The 23,102-nt window shown below is 39.6% G+C and overlaps 1 protein-coding gene across 3 annotated transcripts in view; it reads left to right on the top strand.

Moving 5' to 3' along the window:
- The first annotated feature begins 4,211 nt into the window (after nt 1-4,211).
- nbeal1 (neurobeachin-like 1) overlaps nt 4,212-23,102 on the top strand; it is a 284,052-nt gene continuing 265,161 nt past the window's right edge. For all 3 annotated transcript variants that reach the window (XM_059967252.1, XM_059967253.1, XM_059967254.1), the window contains exon 1: nt 4,212-4,458. In XM_059967252.1, the coding sequence (XP_059823235.1) occupies nt 4,408-4,458 (51 nt within the window). In that variant the 5' untranslated portion in view covers nt 4,212-4,407. The remainder of the gene's footprint in view (nt 4,459-23,102) is intronic.

The following is a 23,102-nucleotide window of genomic DNA, read 5'->3' on the forward strand; positions in this document are numbered from 1 at the left end:
CCGTGAGACTTCTGAACACCCTGCTGTCCCCAATATTTATGACAGCGCCAGTTGCATTATATTGTTGTTGATTTAACTATATGCATGTATGTACTTTATGTCAACTTGTAGATATACAGATTTTTTTTATCATCTGTTAATATTATTTCATGTGCTCTATGTGATGTATGTACTGCGTTTTGCACCTTGGTACCAGAGGAATGCTATTCCATTTAGCTGTGTGTGTATATATCTCAGTAGAATGATAATAAACCTGAACTTGGAGGAGGAAGTAGGGCAACCAAAAATAAATAAGGGAAAACCCAATCTTTCGTAAAACTGTTGAATAACAACTAGCAACTCTGCAGCATTTTTAACCAATAAACTATCCCAAAGCACTTGAGAGGAATTTACTCACATTAAAGATGAAATATGCTCAATGATGGTAATAACCAAAAAATCAGACTATTGCAAGTTTGAGCAAAAGAAGAACAAATTTAAGTAATGGCCCAGAAGACAGTAAACTTCTCTTACAAAGTGGAATGCTTAAATTCTACTAGGTTGAAATTCATCATTTATTTAATTTGATATAAAATTTCTGCTGTAGTTGGCAGGTGAATATCTTGCCTGGAGAAAGGCCTTCGGCTCAGGTTTTCTATATAATTTCTTGTATATTATCTGATGGAGTCTAACAATGTCAGATGAGGGGAATTCTGATAACAATTTATATGTGTGTACCTCCTTTGACAGTAAAATACCCCCAGATGTTTCACGGGAGTTTCATCAAATAGAATATGAGTTGATGGGCTTGTGGGAGAGAAAAGTTACAGGAATACAGGGAATGAAGAGGAGGAGTAATGGGATAGATGAGACTGCTCTGCTGGGAGAAGACATTGACTCACTGAGTTGAATGGTCTTTTGCTGTGTCATAATAAGTAAGTAGAAGGCAAGAAGGAGAGAACTAAAGGAAAGATCCTCAGCAATGTGGGCCTTTGGCACTGAAGCTACACCTGTTAATGCAAGATTAAAGAATACAAGGTGACCCAGTAAAAATAGAAATAACATTGAAATACAATTCTCTCTCAGAGGACGATGTAAGGACATCTTTCGAGAGAATGCACCATTGCAAGGCCTCAGGCCCCAATGGGATACCTAGTAGGACACTGAAAACCTTGCCAACAAACTGGCTGGAGTGTTCAAGGACATTTTTAATCTTTCACTGCTGTAGTTGGATGTTCCCACCTGTTTCAAAAGCTTATCAATCGTACCAGCACCCAAAAAGTGCAAGGTGAGCTTCCTCAACAACTGTCGCTCAGTTGCATCATATCTAATGCAATGAAGTGCGTTGGGAGGTTGATCATGGCTAGAATTAACTCCTACTTAAGCAATGACCTGAACCCAGTGCAATTTGCCTTCCACCACAATAGATCTACAGCAGATGCAATCCCACTGGCTCTCCACTCGGACCACCAGGATAACTATAATACCTATGTTTTGTTTGTGAATAACAACCATTGCAATTATTATGAAAAGGTGTATTTTGTGGGAAAATTGTTAAGCTTCTCATTTCTATATCTGTTCAAAAGTGACGGGTTGCGCCTGACCCCAAGGGGTCCAATATTCTCACGGGCAGATTTATTAGAGCTGTTGGGGAGGATTTAAACTAATTTGCCAGGGGGTTTGGACCAGATTGAAGGGGCTCAGGACAGGGCGGATGGTAAAAAAAAGCAAAAACAGCATGCAGTCAGACTGTCAGGAAGAGCTTGCAGATAAAACGGCAAATTGCAGCCAACGCAGTGAGTATCAGTGTATTAGAGATGCAGAATCAAAAAGGGCAAATAAAGTACTCAAAGTGTTATATCTCAATACATAGAGTATAAGAAATAAGGTGGATGATCTTGTTGCACTATTATAGATAGTGAGGTATGTTGCTGTGGCCATCACTGAATTGTGGCTGAAGGATGGTTGCAGTTGGGAGCTGAATACCCAAGGTTACACATTGTAACCTTGTGGGGATTGTGGAGATTGTGAGGGCATTAGTAATGACCTTTCAAAAATCATTGAACTCTGGCATGGTGTCAGAGGACTGGAAAATTGCAAATGTCACTCCACTCTTAAAAGTATAAAAGGATCCTTTTCTGGTTGGCTACTAGTGACTAGTGGTGCTCTGCAGGGGTCGGTGTTGGGAGCTTTATGTTGAATATCAATGATTTAGATGATGGAATAGGTGGGTTTGTTGCTGAGCTTGCAGATGATCCGAAGATTGGTGGAAGGGCATATAGTGTTGAGAAAACAGCTAGGCTGCAGAAGGACTTAGACAGATTAGGAGAACGGGTAAGAAAGTGGCAAATGAAATACAATGTTGTAAAATGCAAGGTCATGTACTTTGGTAGCAGAAATAAATGGGCAGACTTATTTTCTAAATGGGGAGAAATTCCAAAAATCTGAGATGCAGAGGGACTTGGAAGTGCTTGTGCGGAACACCCTAAAGGTTTACTTGCAGGTAGAGTTGGCGGTGAGGAAGGCAAATGCCATGTTGGCATTCATTTCAAGAGGTCTAGACTACAAGAGCAGGGAAGTGATGCTGAGGCTTTATAAGGCACCGGTGAGTCCTCACCTTGAGTATTGTGAGCAGTTTTGGGCTTCTTATCTAAGAGAAGATGCGCTGACATTGGAGAGGGTTCAGAGAAGGTTTGCAAGGATGATTCTGGAATTAAAGGGTTATCATATGAGGAACGTTTGATGGCTCTGGGTCTGTACTCGCTGGAATTTTGAAAGATAAGGGGAGGGGGATCTTATTGAAAGCTTTTGAATATTGAAAGGCCTAAACAGAGATGTGGAAAGGTTTGTTCCCATGGTGGGAGAGTCAAGGACAAGAGGACACAGCTTCAGTAAAGAGGGGTGTCCATTTGAAACAGAGATAGGTCCTTGATTGGACACGGCATCAAAGGTTATGGGGAGCAGGCTAGGGAGTGGGGCTGAGGAGGGGAAAAATGGATCATCCATGACTGAATGACAGAGTAGACTCCATGGGCCAAATGGCCTAATTCTGCTCCTATGTCTTATGTGTCTGTATTGTTTGTGTGGCTATTAAAGAGCAGACAGTGTTTGAAGCTGATTAATCTTTTGCCTTGATACTGTTCCTTTCCCCATATTCCTTGGTTCATCTAATATCCAGAAAGCTATTAATCACTGTTTTGAATGCACTTAATGCATAATCTTCCACAACTCTGTGAAGTAGAGAAATCCAAATACTTTTGCATGAAAAAATCTCCTTCTTTTAGATCCAAGTGACTTTTTAATTTTCAGTCTAAACCCTTGTTCTAGACAGTTCAATAATGGGAAATATCCCCTAATATCTGCCTCTTCCCACACTCTAGAAATTTTGTAAATTTCAATGAGTTGACCTCTCAGTCTTCTGAACTCTGGAGAACTGAGGTCCATTCTATTCTATTAGCACTCCTATCATCCCACGAACTATTTGGGTGAAACCTTGCTACATTCCCTCTAAACTAATCACTTTTAAACAAATTCCAGTCGAGAGCAACATGGCGGATGGGATCTGAAGATCTGCCAAAGACGGACTCTGGCAGAGGTTTGGTGAATAATGTAACAGCAAGTCAGTTACGGTAAAGCTGACACAAACAACTTGTCGGCTTAAGTAATTAAGGGTTATTGTGGGACTGCAGATGTTATCAGGGAATCATGACTGTATTTATAAAATGAAACAAAAAAATGCAGACCCGGCCATTGTTTTTCTCTCCCCCCCCCCCCCCCTCTCTCATTTCACTATGACCTGTCAGGCACATTCTATCATAAGAAAGGACAAATTCCCATTGCTCTCACCCAGTATCTACGATCTGGACTAACTAAGTTCCTCTCTTTCCCTCCTCTGACGAAGGGTCCCGAACCTGAAACATGATCTCTGTTTCTCTTTCCATAGGTGTTGCCTGACCCGCTGCCGAGTTTTCTCAGTCATTTTCTTTCTATCGACGAGGAAAGTATTCCATTCACAGACCATTCCGCACATTTCCTTCTTCTTTGCCGAAGTTTTGACTTCCCATTGCACACACGGGAAGTTCTACCGAGAGGGCACGACCGCACCATTCCCCCTGTCCGACCTGAGCGCCGCACACACCTGTCACCTGGACAGCAGCCACGGCCACCTGAGCCTCGCTTTGGGCGGCGCCAGCGGTTGGCGGATGGTGCGCATGCGCGGTTCAGTCGCCAGGGGGTCGGGTCGGAACCGAGCGGCCGCAGTGAGGAGGGAGGAGGACCGAGAGCGGAGCCGTGGCAGAGCTGCCGCCGGTCCCTGGAACCCGGCGCCCCCGGGCGCGCTGCGATCCGGCTCATGGAGCACTTGTCGTCTGAGGTGGACGTGACAGCAGCTTGAGGGACAGAGCCGAATACCGGCGCTCCGGGGGCGGGATGGCCACCACCGAGCGGCTCTACGAGCTTTGGATGTTGTACTGCGCCAAGGTGAGCAGGCGCGGTTGTAGGGTTCAGCCCCGGGGACTGACTGGCATGGCGAGGGGAATTCAGGGAATGACGCCCGAGGCCCGGATCTCGGGCCCGGTAGGAGGAAAGGGGTGGAGGCGGGGCTACGACACCAGGGCAGCGGGTCATTCGGGGCCCGGTTACTGGGCATGGCAGTTGTGCGCTGCATGCTTGGATGCTGTTTACTTTGTGTATCATAGGTTAGTACACTAAATGCATGTGTACATTTATACATCTGATCTTTTACAGTTTATATACAGTGCAGGAACATTCCGTCAGAATGGAATAAAACGCTTGAAATGTAAACCATTCATCCTTTAGAGCTTGAAAGAACACAATTTACTTCCCTGTTTTCTCATAATCAGTTTGATTATCGTCATTTATTTATTACTTTATTGTCCTTCACCTTATTTAACAGTTCAGTTCATTTTAACTTTGTACAATTGTATACAAAACTTTGATTCTTTTCCTGGTTCTTTTAAACCTGTGGTGTTTAATGCGCGACATTTATTCCATTAACGACAGTTGTGCTGTCAAAACACATCACTGTTTTGGACACATTCGTTAAATTTCTCCGAAATTCTCCCTGGTCTAAGAAGAACACTAGACCATATGTACAGTATAACTAAAATTAAAAATAAAGGATCTGTAGCAAAGCTCAGCAGGGCTGACAGCATTTGTAGAGAGAAAGGTCTTTGCAAGTCAGTAACCTTTCAATAGATGATTGTGAACTTAAAATCAAATGTTTCTGTTTCAACAGAGGCCGTATCACTTGGTGTGTGTATCTCTGGTAGTTTTGTTTTACTGTATTTCAAATTTTCAGTATCTATTCGACTTTTAATTTGTGTGTAAATCAACTCTTTATTGTTACCCTTCTGGAAAATCTCCTGTACCACATTTAAAGCTTTAACATTTTTCACTGAGGCTTAACTAGTTTTATTGAGGTTTAAGATAACTTTTAAATCTTCTACAAATTATCTTTTATTAGCATATCAGCTTTTTAACGGTACCTACAGATTTGAAGGACATGTATTTGTCCCTCTACCTCCATTAAAATAGTACCATTTAGTTTACTTTTGTAGCTGTAAGCATTGATTTGCATTTCATGATACTGTATTGAATTTCTTCTACCAGCGCAACTCGTCTACTTACATCTTTTGTCACTTCATTTCTCACTTACAATATTTCAGTTTTGTCTCATCCAAAACAATTGAAATTGTGTCTTGTGCTCAAGTTTCAAAATAGTCCAAACAGTGACCCTCAAGGGTCATCACTACATACATTTCTGCTGTCTGAAGAGTAACTGTTCTCTTTGAATTTTGATACCTAGCCAACATATTCATACCTGAGCATCATTTTAATCCTATGAACTTAGAGTTTGTTAAATTAATAAATTTATTGGTATTTTAGTAAAGGTGACAGCTTGGAGCTGTGTTTGAATTTGGGAGTGATAAATCCACTCATATGTATGGAAGTGTGTTTATAAAGATGATTCATAATAAATGCAAAATTGTTTGGCCTGTATATGCCAGACTTGGCATAATTTGGAGTGATATTCTTTATTTATCATTTACTATGTGTGAATATCAGATTGGACAAGAGTTTGAAGGGAAAGTTGGATAGTTCTGTAAAGGCCTGGGACATGGAAGTGATAGATTTGATTTTTTTTGGTCTTTGAGGTTTTGGTTTTGTGATGCACATTTCCCTCCATTGATGAAAAACGCCAGCAAATAGCAATCAATCAATAAAGTTAGCATTAAATCAGCCGAAACACATTAATCCATCCTAGCTCTCTTTCTGTAGCCACGAATTTCCTCACTAATAGCACACTGCCAGTCAACAGCAAACTTTTTTGGGGCCCCTCATTTCAAGTTGAAAATTTGTACATGTATTCGGCAATATATGCACAGATTTTCAAACATATATTGCCCAGCGGTTCCCACCATCCCATCCTGGGAAACATGACTGACCAAAATTTAACAGTACCAATCACATAAATACTGTGGCTGCTACTCTCAGAACACTGACTCCCCAAAATCTTTCCAGCATCTGCAGGTCAAGAGTGTGATGGAATATTCTGCACCAATCTGAAAGAGTGTTGCTCCAATAATGCTGATAAAACTACACCATTCAGGCCAAAGCGACCCTAATTGACATATTCCATTTACCCACGTTCTGGGAATAATATTTAAATAAAAACTGCCCATTTATTTCACACTGTGTTTGGTTGTCCGTTTCAGAAGGGAATGGATAAAGTAGTGTGAGAATGTGGCAATACTAGTAAGTCTGCAGGTGCCAGCATAATTGCTGGTATTGTAGAATGTGAAAAAAGCTATCCAAGATTACAACAGGATGTAGATGAATTGGGAAAGTGTGCAAGGAAGTGGTAGGTGAAATTTAACTCAGATAAATACATTTTGGGAAGTTAGATCAGGATGAGACATACACAGTGAGGACAGAGTCTTAGGAAGTTGTTGAACATGGAGTACTCGGTGTAGTACATAATTCCCTGAAAGTAGCAACAGGTAGATGGGGTGATGAAGAAGATGGCATGCCTGCTTTTGTTGACGGACACATTGAGCACACAAGTTGGAATGCCTATTACAGTTGTGCGAACCATTGGTTAGAGTAATTTGTGCGTAGTACAGAAAAGATGTGATTTAGCTGGAAAGGGTACAGCAAAGATTGACTGGGATGTTGCCTGGTTTGGAGTTTTTGAGTTACAAGGAGAGACTTCACAGGAGATTTCCTGCAGCAAAGTAAGAAGTGGTATGATAGTGATGTATAAAGTTGAGAGATGTGGATAGCCAGAATCTGTTTTCCATGGTAAGGGTATTTAAAACTAGACAGAAGTTTGAGGGATAAAATTTTCACGCAAAGAATAGCTGGTGTCTGGAACTAGTTTCCAGAGGAGGTAGTGGAGACAGAGATAACAACAGCATTTAAGAGGCATTTGGCCAGGTCATTGAATGAGCAAGGCATAGAGGAGTATGGATTTATTGCTGGCAAGTGGGATAGATGATACAGATAGTCAGCAAAGACATAATGGGTTGAAGCTGTATAACTGATAGATTTGAAATATATATTGCAGGCTGTAGGAGATGGTGTTGGGATAATTTTTTTGTTGAAAGATGTTTAATTAGATTGGTTATGGCCAATTAAATCAATCTATAGATCACATAATGTTTGTTGTTTTATGATCAAGACCATATAATTTGTTATGTGCCATGTTTCTGCCATAATAGTCAGGGTTAAATACTAACTGAATTACTCAGAGTAGAACAAAATATATCTTTTTGACATAATGCAGACTGTATGCATCACAGTTCGCTAACAGTGGCCTCTATTGTAGAGGAGGTAAATAATGTTAGAAGCATTTAAGATGCTCTTAGATAAACATAGAGCACTCTCAGATGAACATGGAGAGAGTGGAGGGTATTGATATTGCATAGGCAGAAGAGATTAACTTAGTTAGGTATTTAATTATTAGTTTAGTTCAGCACAACGTTATGAACCTGTGCTGTGCTGCTCGTGTTCTATGTAAGGTGTGACCAAGTTCTGCATCGTAATTATGCACTACCAAGTTGTTTGCTTCTTACTGATCCATCTTCTCATCAATTCCTCCCATAAAATCCTTGTTCAAATCATAAAGGTGCTTAATCCTGTTTGCATTCTTTGCATGGAGACTGAGGCCAAGTGCTAATTCTTTTCTGTTAGGATTGGCATTAGATGTAGACATTGAAAAATGTTGCAACCATGTGATTGCAAATTTAGATATGCAAAAGAATACATTTTCTGTTGTGAGTTGACAGAGAAATGACAGCCATAGCTAAACTTTCACTTTCAGGTTTCTGATTGTAATGTCTTAACCTCTCTTGAGTGTGTGAAGATGTTTATGGGGGCTCAGGTGTGATGTCTTACCATAACAGGGTGCCACGGTAGCATAGCAGTTAACGAGATGTTATTACAGCTCAGGTCATCAAAGTTCAATCCCGGTATCCTCTGTAAGGAGTTTGCCCTTCCCCCACCCCATGGAATGCATTGGGTTTCCTCCAGCTGCTCTGGTTTCCTCCCACAGTCTAAAGATGTACCGCTTAGTAGGTTAATTGGTTATTGTAAATTGTCCCATGAGCTTAAAGTAGGGATTGCTGGTGGCACAGCTCGAAGGGCCCTGTATCTCTAAACAAATAAAATAATCTGAACTAACTATCAAATGATTAGATGACCAATGAGGAATGAATGCAAGGTAACAAGGGAAGTGTATGGAAGTATACTCAGCATATCTTTGAGCAGAGGAAGTATTGGCTTTAGCCCATTCAGTATCACTGAAACTGGTGCAAATATTGTAATACTGACAGTATTAAATGTGGGTGGCTGTACAAAGTCTTCAAACAGGCACCAGTTTACAGCAAATTTCTTGCTTGATCTACTGATTCTGCCTTGAACAGTGTCTTTTAAGGTGACAAGAGTAATAGTATATGCACTGTTAGACCATTGTTTGTAATTTTTTTGTATTTTCATTCCACAAGTTACTTTAGTCAGCAATAATGTTAGAGTAACCTGAAAATCTTGACGGTATGTTGAATATGATTTAAGTCTAGACCTTGGTACTGGGTGTTTTTGTGAGGTACAAATGGATAGACCCAGTCAGATTGTTTAACAAATTATCTGTATAATTACCAGTGTCTTTGAAATGGTTATTCGTCTGAGATTGCTCTCTTTTGATTTGCTGCTGAGCTGTGTCATCTCAGAGTGGTAGAATACTGGTTTATTTTTCCATCGTTGAATACTAATAGCATTAGTGCTGAATTTGAGGTCAACTATTCTATTCCAAGAAAAGTGTTTGAGGACCGGGAATAAAACAGGTTCATTTTATGAAATGCCTTTCACAATCTAAATCAGAAGTTTTTAATGTAGAAATTAGAACTCAGAGCAGCAAAGAGCTATCCTAGCCTGGTTTTGTTTGGCTCAGTTCATTGTAGAGGTTTGAATGTGGTAAGACTTTGATTTTAGAATGATTGAACAGTAGATTAGCTGCAGTTTAGTATGAAGCCTGTTCATAGTGAGGGTCAAAATTGCAAAGAGAAATGATTGAGAAACTTAGAGAAATGACATAGCTTGGTTAATCTCAGTTTGCAATGGATCCATTGGTTGGAATGACAGATGGTGTTTTCACAAAAGGCTGAAGGAGATATTTTTGCGGAGAACTTACAACAGTTGGGTGTGTTCTATTACAACTTTAGGAAGGAGAAATAATTCAAAATGCAACTAACCCTGTTGTTGGCAGCAACACAGAAATGAGCTGAAGTCCTGATGAAAGATTTTGGCCTCAAATGTTGACTGTCCATTGCCCTCCATAGAGACTGCCTGACCTGTTGAGAATTCCTCCGGCTTCTTTATGTGTTGCAGATTTTCAGTATATTCTGCTTCTTGGGTCTCTAAATTTGTTTTGTCTTTGCCATAAAATATGATAGCAGTAAAATCAAACAAAAATAGATTAAAACAATATCATTCTTCAGATCTGTTGCCTGAAAATTAACATAGACATAACTTAAAAGCTTTAAAACTTCTCAAGAGAAACCACAAGAGCATTAGAAAGATTCCAGAGATGTTGAGGTCTTTGAGCTTTTCTCACTACCTTTTTAATCTCTTCGGTATTTCTTACGGTAATTGAACCAGTGAATTGATCTTATCTAATGAACCAAGTTTATGTGGTTTGTCCTCTGGTCCTTTGGCAATCTTAGATGTTGGCTATGGCACTGTTGCTTCAGGTTGGGGACCCCTGTCAACTGTTTATGTGTGTATCAGATCAGACTGAGCACTGTTGAGATACATCTCCTGAGAACAGCTTACTGATACTCAAAACAAAAATCACACATGAATAAATAGCCCCTTGGTCAAAGTAGTGTTGCCTGGCCAGACTTTGAAAACCTCGCAGGCAGAATGTACCAAAAGTAAACTCTGTATTTTCATTGGTTTAAATCATAATTTGCCTTGAGTGATAGAGATAGAAATTAAATTTTGCATCATATGTATAATATCATTGTTAAGTGTAACGGAAGAAGTTTACAGAAATTTGAATAAGATCCACTGAGGTTTCAGAAAGAACACATTCTAAGCAGGGCAAATTTTCTGCAGTACATCCCACGAGGAATTTTGCAGAAGAGTCTCTGTTTTGGAAGTGGCATTCCAGGGTTTTTGGAAAGCTATCGTAGTGTGATATCAATTTTAAGAGTATATGTCAGGGATTTAAATAATTATATTAATTCCTCAATTAGCTGCATGTATTGTCCTCCAAAGCACAGAAGATCCAAGAGTGTGGCTCATCATCAGGACTGGATATGCTCTGAAGAAGGTGAAGAACTTTTCAATTATATGAATTATTTTGGATACGATTATGTCAAAGGCCTGTTTTGTCACTTTGCCACAATATCTTAGAGTAACAGAATCAAATAAAAGGCATTTGGTTGTCTCTTTGAGAGACAGAAATGTATACATTTAGTCCCTTTTCTTTGTTCTTTTTGCATACTTTCCTTTTTCAAAATTATATTTGGTTTCCTGTTGAAAGTTGTAGTTGAATCTGCACCTGCGGCTTTTCTCGGGTCATACTGACGGAACTGTATGGCCTGAAATCTGGTGGTATGATTTTATGCAACAAAGAGGTTCCAGGTGATTAGTTGGAATTATATGGAATTTATCAAATGGATGGACACAGCTAGGGTATGCACAATGAAGAAAGTAAATTTAATATTAGTTGAGCCACATCTTAATAAGGGAGAATGGCAAAGAAGCTGTTGTAGATTGACACTTTACTAGTGAAAATATCTTTTTTTTTCAGTTTGTATGGGACATTCTTCTCTCACAATTGCAATATATGGAATAGATTAAGATTATATTTAATATTATATCTTGAAAATAAAAGCACAGAAGCTGAAAATCAGAAGCAAAAGTAGAATTTGCTAGAATACTCAAACAGGTCAGGCAGCATCTTTGGAAAGAGAGACGTTTTATCTTGAGGGTTTATGACCTGAGACACAAACTCTGTTTCTGATTCCACACAAGCTGCTGGCTTGATTCATGGTTCAAAGTATTGTAGCTTTATTATGTTTGTCTGTGTGTGTGTAAGACTACACCAACAGGGTGGACAACCAGTGTGCAAAAGACAACAATTTGTATAAATACCAAAAGAAAGAAAAAATAATAATAAATATTGAGAACATGAGATGATGAGTCCTTGAAAGAGTCTATAAATTTTGGGAATGGTTTAGTGTGGGGGAACCAAAGTTATCTCACCTACTTTAAAAGGACAACAATTATATTAGTGCCCAAGAGGAGTAGTGTGAGCTGCCTTGATGTCTGTCATTCAGTAGCACCCTTAGTAGCACCCTGGTGAGGAAATGCTTTGGCCGTGGCTAGAATCAGCAAGAAGAGAGCATGACCTAGGTGATGGATGTCCCTGATGACGGATGCTGCTTTACTGTGGCAATGCTCCATGTAGACATGTTCAATGTTGGGGAGGGCTTTACCTGTGATGGACTGGGCCATATTCACAACCTTTTGTAGGATTTTTTCATTGAAGGGCATTGGTGTTTCCATAACAGGCTGTGAAGCAACAAGTTAATATGACTCCATCACTCCTTTATAGAAGTTTGTAAAAGTTTTAGACGTCATGTTGATTCTTCACAAACTGTTAAGGAAGTAGAGGCGCTGCTGTACTTTTTTTGTAATTGAACTTGGGTACTGAGCCAAGGACAGGTCCTCTGAAATGATAACACTAAGGAATTTAAAATTGCTGACCCTCTTCATTTGATCCCCTCATGGGCCTCCAGTTTCTTCCTCCTGATGTCAATGATCAGCTTGGTCTTGCTGACATTTGGTAAGAGGTTGTTGTTGTTGTGACATCACTCAGCCAGATTTTCAGTCTCCCTCCTGTAGGTTGATTCATTGCCACCTTTGATTCAGCCAATGACAGTGGCGTTGTCGGCAAACTTAAATATAGCATTGGAGGTTTGCGTAGCCACACGGTCGTAAGTGTAAAGGAAGAAGAAGAGCAAGGGGGATAAGCACACAGCCTTGTGGTGTACCTGTGCTGATGGAGATTGTGGAGGAGATGTTGCCACTCCGAACTGGCGGGGGTCTGCAAATGAGGAAATTGAGGATCCAAATGCTCAAGGAGGTATTGAGGCCAAGAGATTGAAGCTTATTGATTAGCTTTGAGGGGATGGTAACATTGAATGCTGAGCTGTAGTTGTTAAAGAGAATCCTGATGCATGCATCTTAGCTGTCCAAATGTTCCAGGGTTGAGTGAAGAGCCAATGAAATGGCATCTGCTGTGGACCTGTGCCAGTAAACAAATTGGGGTGATCGAAGTTGCTTCTCAGTCAGGAATTGATATGTTTCATCATCAACTTCTCAAAACACTTCATCACTGAGGATGTAAGTGCTACTGGAGGATACTGTAGTCATTGAGGCAGGTTACCATGTTCTTAGGCATTGAAATCTGCTTGAAGCAGGTGGGTAAATCAGATTGCTGAAGCAAAAGGTTAAAGATCTCAGTGAATCCTGCAGCCAGTTGATTAGCGCAGGTCTTTTGTACTCAGCAAGGTACTCCATCTGGGCTGGATGCTTTCCATGGGTTCACCCTCCTGAAAATGGTGTTTAGACTGTAAATGTTATTTACCTTGCCCATCAGAACATTTGATCACTGTTGTTAAAATTAGTTTTTAAAATTAATCTTGAATAGAAGAATAAACTCATGTAAGGCTACATCTAAGTGTTGAGGATGTATGCCAAAGCTTACTTTTTTTTTGGAAGAGTAAATAGAAATTGTTTTTCACTTCACCGTTCTTGGATTTGTTAAACAGTAGTTGTATGCAATGATGATAAATATGTTGTGAATTTAGAACTAACTTTAATCTGCCAAATGAGATAAATGCTAGTTCTGTATTTTATTTGACTAACTATTAATAGTCTCTGTCTTGTCTTCAGTGTTGAAGAAGGGTCTCGGCCCAAAATGTCAGCTGTTTATTTATTTCCATAGGTATTCCCTGATCTGCAGAGTTCCTTCAAACTTAATGACTTGGCTGTCCATTGTGGGCTAGTATCACAACATGGTGCTTGTACATTGTAGCAAGGTGTATGTTTGAATTTACAAAGTTGAATGGAGGGGTTCTCCCTGTTTCCTGGACAATATTTATTCCACATCACATCTCACTTTTTTTGAAGAAACATCTGTCTATTCATTATTGGTGAAAGTTTGTGAACAAACTGACTACTGCATTTTCTTCATTGCAGCCTTGATAAAGCTCTTCTGAGACATTCAAAGGTTGCTGATTAGTTGTCTGAAATTCTATAGATGTATACTACCTACCATATCTGTACTCTGAGGGGTTGGGTCCTCTGTTAAAGCTCCATAAATGCTTGATGGATACATATTATCCATAGAGGTCACAAGACTGGCATTGGCATTTTACACTCAGAATCTATTTACTTGACAACACTATTAATATATAGTATGGATGGCATTAGTAATGTAAAGAAGGCCATACACTCTTATCTATAAAACTTATATGAATAGTTTCTTTTGAATAAAAAAAAACTTGTAAAATGGTGTGAAAGTAGTTTTATTTACATTCCTATTTACGTTTGTGTTGTTTCAATATTCTGCATGTTTACATTTTACCAGTTTATCACTGCATGGTCAGATAATATTGAACATAATATTAATGTGTTTCATAGGATTTTTAGACATCTTTGTAGTGTATGATCTCCCAGTGCTGTAACATTTTCATGGTTTTTCCTGTCAGCACATTGGGTTCTCAATACAAAAACAGTGACCTTTCTGGAGAGCTGCTAGACTGCTTAATTTAAGTGAACATTACTTGGGAATCCCATTCATTCAAAAATGTGCTGTGTACAGTTGTTGAATGATATGAGGGTAAAAATCTATAGCACTGGCTGAAAGTGAGGGAAGCATAGAAATCTACGCTTAATAAGTGGGTGAATGTGACTGATGAGACTCTAAACCTATCACAGCTTTTAGTGGGCTGGAAGGCTTCCTATATAAATTTAGGCTTCTGCCTTGAAATTTGTGATTGTATTACGTTTAGCTACCTTTCACCTTGAACTTATGAGTGGAGGACTATGTTGGAGAAACCTTAGCACAGTTGGCAGTGTTGAACTGACTTAAGTTTCAGTACACTTTGGAACTGCTGTTATTTATTTATAGACATACAATGTAGAACAGGCCCTTTGAGCCACTTTGCCCAGCAAACCACCAGTTTAACCCTAGCCTAATCACAGGGCAATTTACAATGACCAATTAACCCACCAGCCAGTATGTCTTTGGACTGTGGGAGGAAACCCACATGGTCACGGGGAGAACATACAAACTCCTTACAAACAACAGCAGGAATTGAACCCGAGGTGCATTGTGCTAACCACTACACAAACGTGCCAGTGTTTGGCAGTGTTATAATTGCTGTTATGTGATGGTGTGACAGTACAAAGTTTCAGTTCTGCTTTGTAACTTTTCTGTTCCATTAATTGAAAATATGGAAAAGAAAAAGCTGACATATTTTTGACATATTGTCATTTTGCTGCATAGTACTTTGACTGTTATTGTATAGTATCATTTCCACGTTTATCTGAGGCACAGTAGTCCTTTTATCATTTCAAAGTTGTGTCTTGATTTTACAATGCTTTCTAAACTTCCAATTCAGGTAATAGCTGGGATCTTAAAATGGCATGTAGTCATTTTCTCCAGCATATATTATGAGGTTAAGATTCTGACTTTCCCTCTCCCCTCTGTGGAGTGTGGAGCACCAACTATGCATATTAAATACAAGTTTACACTTTTGACTTTATGTCAGTAGTGCTGATGGATAAACGTGTTCATGAGCTTAATATACTATCTGCTTAATTAAATACCTATGTTAAATTATTCTTTAGTTCTACCATGCTCCAAGGTGAATTTGTTAAATTCTCTCCATTATTGCAATCTTTATTTGTGGGAGAGCAAGCCGTGATTGTGAAAATGGATCTGATATGAATTCATTCCTACATAGTTTTATTCCTAGCTTCCTGCTCCCTGAACCTTCTCCACCTCAAATGAGGAATCAATTTCTAAACATGGAAATGTCCCATTTACTGAGAATACTTTGAAACAGCAAACACGAGGAAATCTGCAGATGCTGGAAATTCAAACAACACACACAAAATGCTGGTGGAACACAGCAGGCCAGGCAGCATCAGTAAGGAGAAGCACTGTCAATGTTTCGGGCCCTGACGAAGGGTCTCGGCCCGAAACGTCAACAGTGCTTCTTCTTATAAATGCAGCCTGGCCTGCTGTGTTCCACCAGCATTTTGTGTGTGTTGTATACTTTGAAACATCCAGCTTTTCCATCTTTCAGTGAAGTAATTTTTGAACATTACCCAACCAGGCGCTGGTTGTCTTTGAGTTTTCCCAAATGGACACACTTTTTCTTCTAGTCATTCACAAATTTAGAGCTAATCTTCCTTAATTGACCTCGATAATCTTCAACACAATTGCAGTATTTGTGTAATCAAATAATAGATATGCCAAGAGTCTAGGAGCAAATAGAAAGTGATTTCTGATTACACCAGAGGTTAAATGTAGATTAGCTTCATGTTTTACATACATGCAGTGATAATTTACATTGGCTTCATTTAAAAATGTTATGGCTGAAATCTTGATTTATATTTGAGACCGTAAAATACAAGTGCAGAATTAGGCCATTTGGCCCATCGAATGTACTCCAGCATTTCATCATGGCTTCTCCAATTTTCCCCTCAGCCCCAATCTTCTGCCTTCTCCCTGTATCCCTTCATGCCACGACCAATCAAGAAACTATCAACCTCTGCCTTAAATATACATGAAGACTTGGCCTCCAGAGCTGCCTGTGGCAAAGAATTCCACAGATTCACCACTCTCTGGTTTAACTACATTGAAAAAGAATGCAGAAAGCCAGTGTAGTCAGATTTGAATATTTGGCTGTGATTTAGTTTAATCTCTGAGTTGATAGCGATTTTGCATGCTGGATTTCAGTAATTAATTACTTTATTGCTTATTCTACAATTCATTCTACTGTTTCAAATAGGCTTTTCTGGGACATAAAAGAAGGCTGTTTCCTTTTAAGCTGTACTTTGTTTTTCATTGACTCTCCTGACTGCTTTGAGGGCTTGTGTCTACAAGTCAGCTTTTTCATCAAACAAAATAATTGTTACTAAATCAGAGGTTCCACAAAGCCTGTTTTTTTTTCCCAGCTTTGGTCTTTTGTAGCTAAGTGCTTAAAGGTAGGCACTCCTGTTTTATAATGCTTGTTAACAGGAGCAGAAAGATTTGAGCATCGAAATATTTAAGGTCAAATGGAAATAATGTTTTGAAACAGATATAAAATTCTTGATGAGAATTTTGATGATTATTTGTAATTTTCATGCTCAGGTCAGCAAATGGAAAATTCTTTTGCCCTTTTGAATAAACTATAGAGTTAACCTCAGTGTTTTAGCCAGTACTTATCTCCCAATCAACAAACAGAAATGTGTTGCTTGTCAGAACTTTATTGGTGTGTATTTGAGATTGCAAATTGGCAACTGTGTTTCTCTCATTGCAACAATGACCACATTTCAAACACTTCTTTTTTTTTGCCCAGTCCTTTGACCCATCATGAGACGCATGAAATAGATGTAAGTTTTTGGCTTTTACATCCCAAATATACTTCACATGTCATTTCAACCCTTTCTGGATTTCATAATACACACACAAAATGCTGGAGGAACTTAATGGGTTAGGCAGCGTCTGTGGAGAGGACTAAATAGTCTACTGTCTGTCTAACAGCAAAGGATATCAAGGGACAAAATTGGTCCTCTGGAAGACTAGAGTGGTAATCCATCCATGGAACCAAAAGAGATGGGGGTGATCTTAAATGAATTCTTTGCATCTGTATTTACTCAGGAAACAGATACAAAGTCTATAGAAGTGAGGCAAAGCAGCATCAACTTCGTGGACCCTGTACAGATTACAGAGGATGAAGTGGTTGCTACCCTGAGGCAAATCAGGGTGGATAAATCCTCAGGGCCTGATGGGAGGCAAGTGCAAACATTTCCAGGCCCCTATTTAAAACATCTTTAGTGGCAGGAGAGGAACCAGAGTATTTGGAGGATAGCTAGTGTGGTTCAGCTATTTTTAAAAAAGGCTCTAAACATAAACCAAGAAATTATAGGCCGATGAGTCTGACATCAGTTGTGGGAAAGTTATTGGAAGGTATTCTAAGGGACCGGATGTATAAGTATTTGGATAGACAGGACTGAATAAGGATAGTCAGCATGGCTTTGTGCATGATAGGTCGTATCTAACTAATCGTAGAGTTTTTGAAGGAAGTTACCAGGAAAGTGGATGTTGTTAAATGCTTTATTAAAGTCCATGTAGACAAGGTCCTGTATGGGAGGTTGGTCAAGAAGGTTCAGCCGCTTGACAATCAGGATGAGGTAGTAAATTGGATTAGTCATTGGCTTTGTGGGAGAAACCAGGGAGTGGTAGTAGATGGTTGCATCCCTGACTGGAGGGCTGTGATTAGTGAAGTGCCACATCGATCGGTGCTGGGTACATTGTTGCTTGTCATCTATATCTATGATCTTGATGGTAATGTGGTTAACTGGATCAGCAAATTTGTGGATAATATCAAGATTGGGGGTGTAGTGGACAACAAAAAAGAATATTGTGTGCAGTTTTGGTGTCCTCCCTACAGGAAAGATGTAAACAAGATTGAAAGAGTACGATGTCTGGAAGACCTGAGTTATTAGGAAAGATTGAATAGGTTAGGACTGTATTCTTTAGAATGTGGAATATTGAGAGGAGATATCATAGTGCTATACAAAAGTATGAGGGGCATAGATAGGGTAAATGCAAGCAGGCTTTTTCCATTGCTGTTGGGTGGGACTGCAAACAGAGTAATGGGTTAAGGGAGAAAGGTGAGAAGTTTAAGGGGAGCATGAGGGGAAACTTCTTCACTCAGAAGGTCATGAGAGTGTGGAGCAAGCTACCAGCACAAGTGGTGCATACAAGCTCAACTTAATGTCAATGAAGTTCGGATAGGTACGTGGGTGGTGAAGGTATGGAGAGTTATGGTCCCAGTGTAGATTGATGGGAATAGGCAGTTTAAATGGTTTTGACATGGACTGGATGTGCTGTACTTCTCTATGACTGTAGTCCTGAAAAAGGGTCTCTGCCTAAAACGTAGACTGTTTATTCCTCTCTATAGATGCTGCCTGACCTGCTGAGTTCCTCTAGCAATTTAGTGCGGATGACTCTGGATTTCCATCATCTGTAAAATCTCTTGTGTTTTAGATTTCACAGGTTTCTTCTTGGCATTGGTAAATTAACAGGCTTGATTTGATTACTGAGGAAAACCATTGTGGAACACTATCTATGAAATATAGTTAATGGGTGTTTTTTTTAAACTTTCAATAATTCCCAGTGTTTTTTGAGTGACATTGTTGGTGTCAGTGATCAGAGAGACAATAACCAATTTTATGTCAGCAAAACTGTTACAGATATGAATGCCTGACATGTACATCCTATACACATGAACGCTTGGGAACTAGTGGGATGAATTTGCTGGTTTCTGCTGTCCTATATCATCTTTTATGTGAGTAATTGGTTTGCAGTTTTATTTCTGACTTACAAACTATCTAGGTTACAAACAGTCTTGAGGACGGAAACCTACTGTAACCTGGGGGTGTTCTGAGGGAGAATTTGAGTGAAGCCATGTCACTCTGTTTCTCTTGCTATGGTTTTGGATGCTTATCATGTTGAAGTTCATTATCCTATGTTTGGGGAATAGTGAGCTCTTGTGTTCTGCGTGGTTGGCCCAGTTGAGGCAAAAATGAAGGCCATTAAAATGTGGTTTTAGTCTTGGATTGGGTATCAAATAGAAGAACCATAAAACAATTTGATTTCAATTAAAATCATCACACTTTGGAAAAAAGAGAACTTGCAATTGTTGACTATTTTCTCGCACACTTGGAGAATTCCAAATTATGTTATGTTAATGGATTAACTTTGACATTTAGCCTCTGTACTGTAGGGAAAGGTCCCAGAAAGAGCAAATGACTAGCTAACTCAAGATGAAAAGAGCAAGTTGGTTCTCTCCACAGTCTTGAGGCACGTCAAAGTAGAACTATATTTGCTGTGGGATTAGCCTATTCTACATTTGCATTGCTAGACAACTGATACTGCTCTTCTATTATAGTTGACATATTGGTAAAACTCCTGAGGTTCTTCTAGTGCTGGAGGCTTTGTGCCTTACTTAAAGATGTGGTTTCCATGAGATTACATTTAGTGCATTTGGTTACATTTTGAATCCTAAAGGGCAGGCGTGTACGAGTCTTTGCTATTGATATATAGTGGTTTTCTAGTCCTTGAGTATCATAGTCTTTTATAGCCAATGAAGTAATTTAGAATCAATGTTATGGAGAGCAACAAAAATATATTTACAGTCTTTCTGATGACAGTCCATTGTACTTGTCTGATTAGTGTCAAAGGTGATGAAATTCAGTCAGATTAAGAAGCTAAATTTACGATCAGAATCATGGCAAGGTCTTGATTGACCACGAATTAGGACATGCTGGTCTTGAGCTTAGTTCCTGTAGCTTATCCTGAACCTGGCTTGTAAATTGCCTGGGCTTCTCTTCTGATTTAGCGATGTGTTGTTTTAGATAATTGAAGCTGAGTTGTCAACATAATTTGTTATAAACCTTCCTCCACTCCTGCAATTCTCTGCAGAACTAACTATTTTGCGATTGTCTTGTAAATATTACTGGAGTAATACACCTTATTGGGAGATATTACTATAATTTTGGCCATGGATTCTGTTTCAAAGGATAAGATTTGTTAATGGTGGGACGATAGTTACAGCTCAACTGAATATCACAAACAAACTCAGAGTTATAGAGAGATACAGCATGGAAACAGGCTCTTTAGCCCACTGAGTCTATGATGGTCAATAATTTACATTAAAGCAACACACACAAAATACCTGGAGGAACTCAGCGGGCTACGTAGCATCTAGGAAGAGTACAGTCGACGTTTTGGGTCTGAGTTCCTCCAGCATTTTGTGTGTGGTGTTTGCATTTCCAGCGTTTGTAGATTTTCTCGTTAATAATTTGCATTAACCTTAAATCAATCCCACTTTTAAAAATGCTTCCCATATTCACCTTAAACCCCCTAGATTCTATTGTCACTGACATACTTGTGGCAATTTAGAGCAGCTAATTAACCTACCAACCCCCACATTTTTGGAACGTGGGAGGAAATTAGAGCACCTTGAGGAAATCCATGCATGACAGGGAGAAGGTGAAAAATCCAGAGACAGCACCGTAAGGTTGAACACAAGATACCAAGAGGGAGCGAGTTCTGTTCGCTGCACCACTGTGTTGCCCTACAAATACTCTCCATGGTGATTCTGTAGTAACTTTTCATTCCATTTTTTTTAAGGTTTAGACTTACTTAATTTCTTCTATGCAAAGAATTTGTGGCATCTACAGCTGTTCAGCAGATTTGAGAGCTTGGTAGTCTGTAAAATGTATTTGACAGCCACTTGCGTACAAAATAAAACATTAAGTGAGCCATCTACGTACAGTGCAGATGGTAGATAAATGGTAAACAACAATATTTCATCCCTTATTTGCATTTTCAACTAAAGGTACCGTAAACCTGTCCAGTTCATGGAAACTTCTGTCATTTGGATTTAACCCCCAAGTAGTAATGAATTTTCTTTCAAAAGGTTGAAAGATTAGGACTGTTGACAACAGCATAACGATCTGAATACAATAATTGTGTTTTTCATTCCAGTCTCATAGATTTTGCACATACTTTTACTGTGCTGTAACTGGAATCTGTTGGAATAGTGATTTTTGTGCCAGTAGTTACCTGGCAATGTAGATTGCTCTCATCCCAAATCAAAGCCTAAACTTTGTAAGGGTGCCAATATGAAGAAAAACTTGATACAGCCCCCAACCCTTTGTTCACATTAATGAGTATTATAACCAGGGATTTTGATCAATTTAACTGAGAATTTTTCTTTGTGAGTTGTGCTCCTTTTTCAAAGTAGCCCAAAAAACTGAGAAAATTGTAAAACATGAAAAACTAAAAATTCTAAAACTGAAACGTGAGCAGTTCAAAAGTATTCATCCTCCTTTGCTTGGTACTTAGTTGAACCACCTCTCGGAGCTATTACAGCCAGTAGTTTTTTGGATAAGTCTCTGTTAGCTTTGCACAATGTGATGGAGCAAGATTTGCCCATTCCTCTTTGCAAAATTGCTCAAGCTGTGCCAGGTTGATCGGGGAGCAGCGGTGGACAGCAATCTTGAGGTCTTGCCGGAGACGTTCAATCAGGTTAAGTCTGGACTCTGGGCCTCTCAAGGACATCAGTTTTCTTCATTTGATGCCATCCTATGGTTGCTCTGGCAGTATGCTGAGTCATTGTCCTGCTGAAGGACTAACTTCCTCACCCAGTTTAAGTTTTCTGTCAGAGACTAGCAGGTTTTTGTCCAGGATCTCTCTGTATTTAGCAACATTCAACTTCCCATCAATCCTGACCAAATTTCCAGTCCCTGTTGCTGAAAAGCATCCCCATCGCATGAAAGGGATCCACCATACTTTACAGTAGTGGTGGTGTTACCTGACTGATGCGTAGTATTAAATTTACGTCACATGTGTTGGGGCCAAAAAGTTCCACTTTAGTCTCATCTGACCAGAAGAGCTTCTTTCACATCTTCACTGTATCTTCTAGGTGTTGCTTTGCAATGGCCAGGTGGTTAAGGCATTTGTCTAGTGATCTGAAGGTCGCTAGTTCGAGCCTTGGCTGAGGCTGTGTGTGTGTGTCTTTGAGCAAGGCACTTAACCACACATTTCTCTGTGACGACACTGGTGCCAAGCCAAGGGTCACCCTTCCCTTGGACAACATCGCTGGCATGGAGAAGGGAGACTTGCAGCTTGGGCAACTGCCGGTCTTCCATAAAAAAACCCCTGCCCAGGCTTGGCCCTGGAAACTTTCCAATGTGCAAACGGAGGCCTACACACACCAGCAAGGATATGCTTTAATTTTTAGCCAGGACTTCTTTCTTGTGACACTTCCATAAATATCCTTTTTATGCAAGGCCTGAGTGATTGTGGAGCCCTGAATATCATCTCCAGTTGCAGCCACTGACTTCTGCAGCTTACTCAGAGTGACTGTTGGGGTCACAGTATTCTCTTTTGCAAGTGCCATTCTTCTCTTGCGACTAAGTTTAGGGAGGTGGCTGTGGTTTCATATTTTTCCACTTTTTCGATGGACTGCACTGAACTCCAAGGTATTGTTCAGTGCCTTTGAGATGGTTTTGTACCCTTGCCCAGATCTGTGCTTCTCTATTACCCTTTCTCTGATTTGTCTTGAAAGCTCTTTTGTCTTTTTGGTTCTACCATGCTGTTGGACCTTTACAAGGAGGGGCTATTTACACTTAAGAATTCATTGAAAACAGGTAAGTTGTATATTGCTCCTGAGGAAAATTAGTGTATTAATTACAAAGGGGATGAATAAATTTTCAGCCTCACATTTTTGGTTTTTAAT

The sequence above is a fragment of the Hypanus sabinus genome, chromosome 4 (genome assembly GCF_030144855.1).
Source record: "Hypanus sabinus isolate sHypSab1 chromosome 4, sHypSab1.hap1, whole genome shotgun sequence".
Taxonomy (NCBI): Eukaryota; Metazoa; Chordata; class Chondrichthyes; order Myliobatiformes; family Dasyatidae; genus Hypanus; species Hypanus sabinus.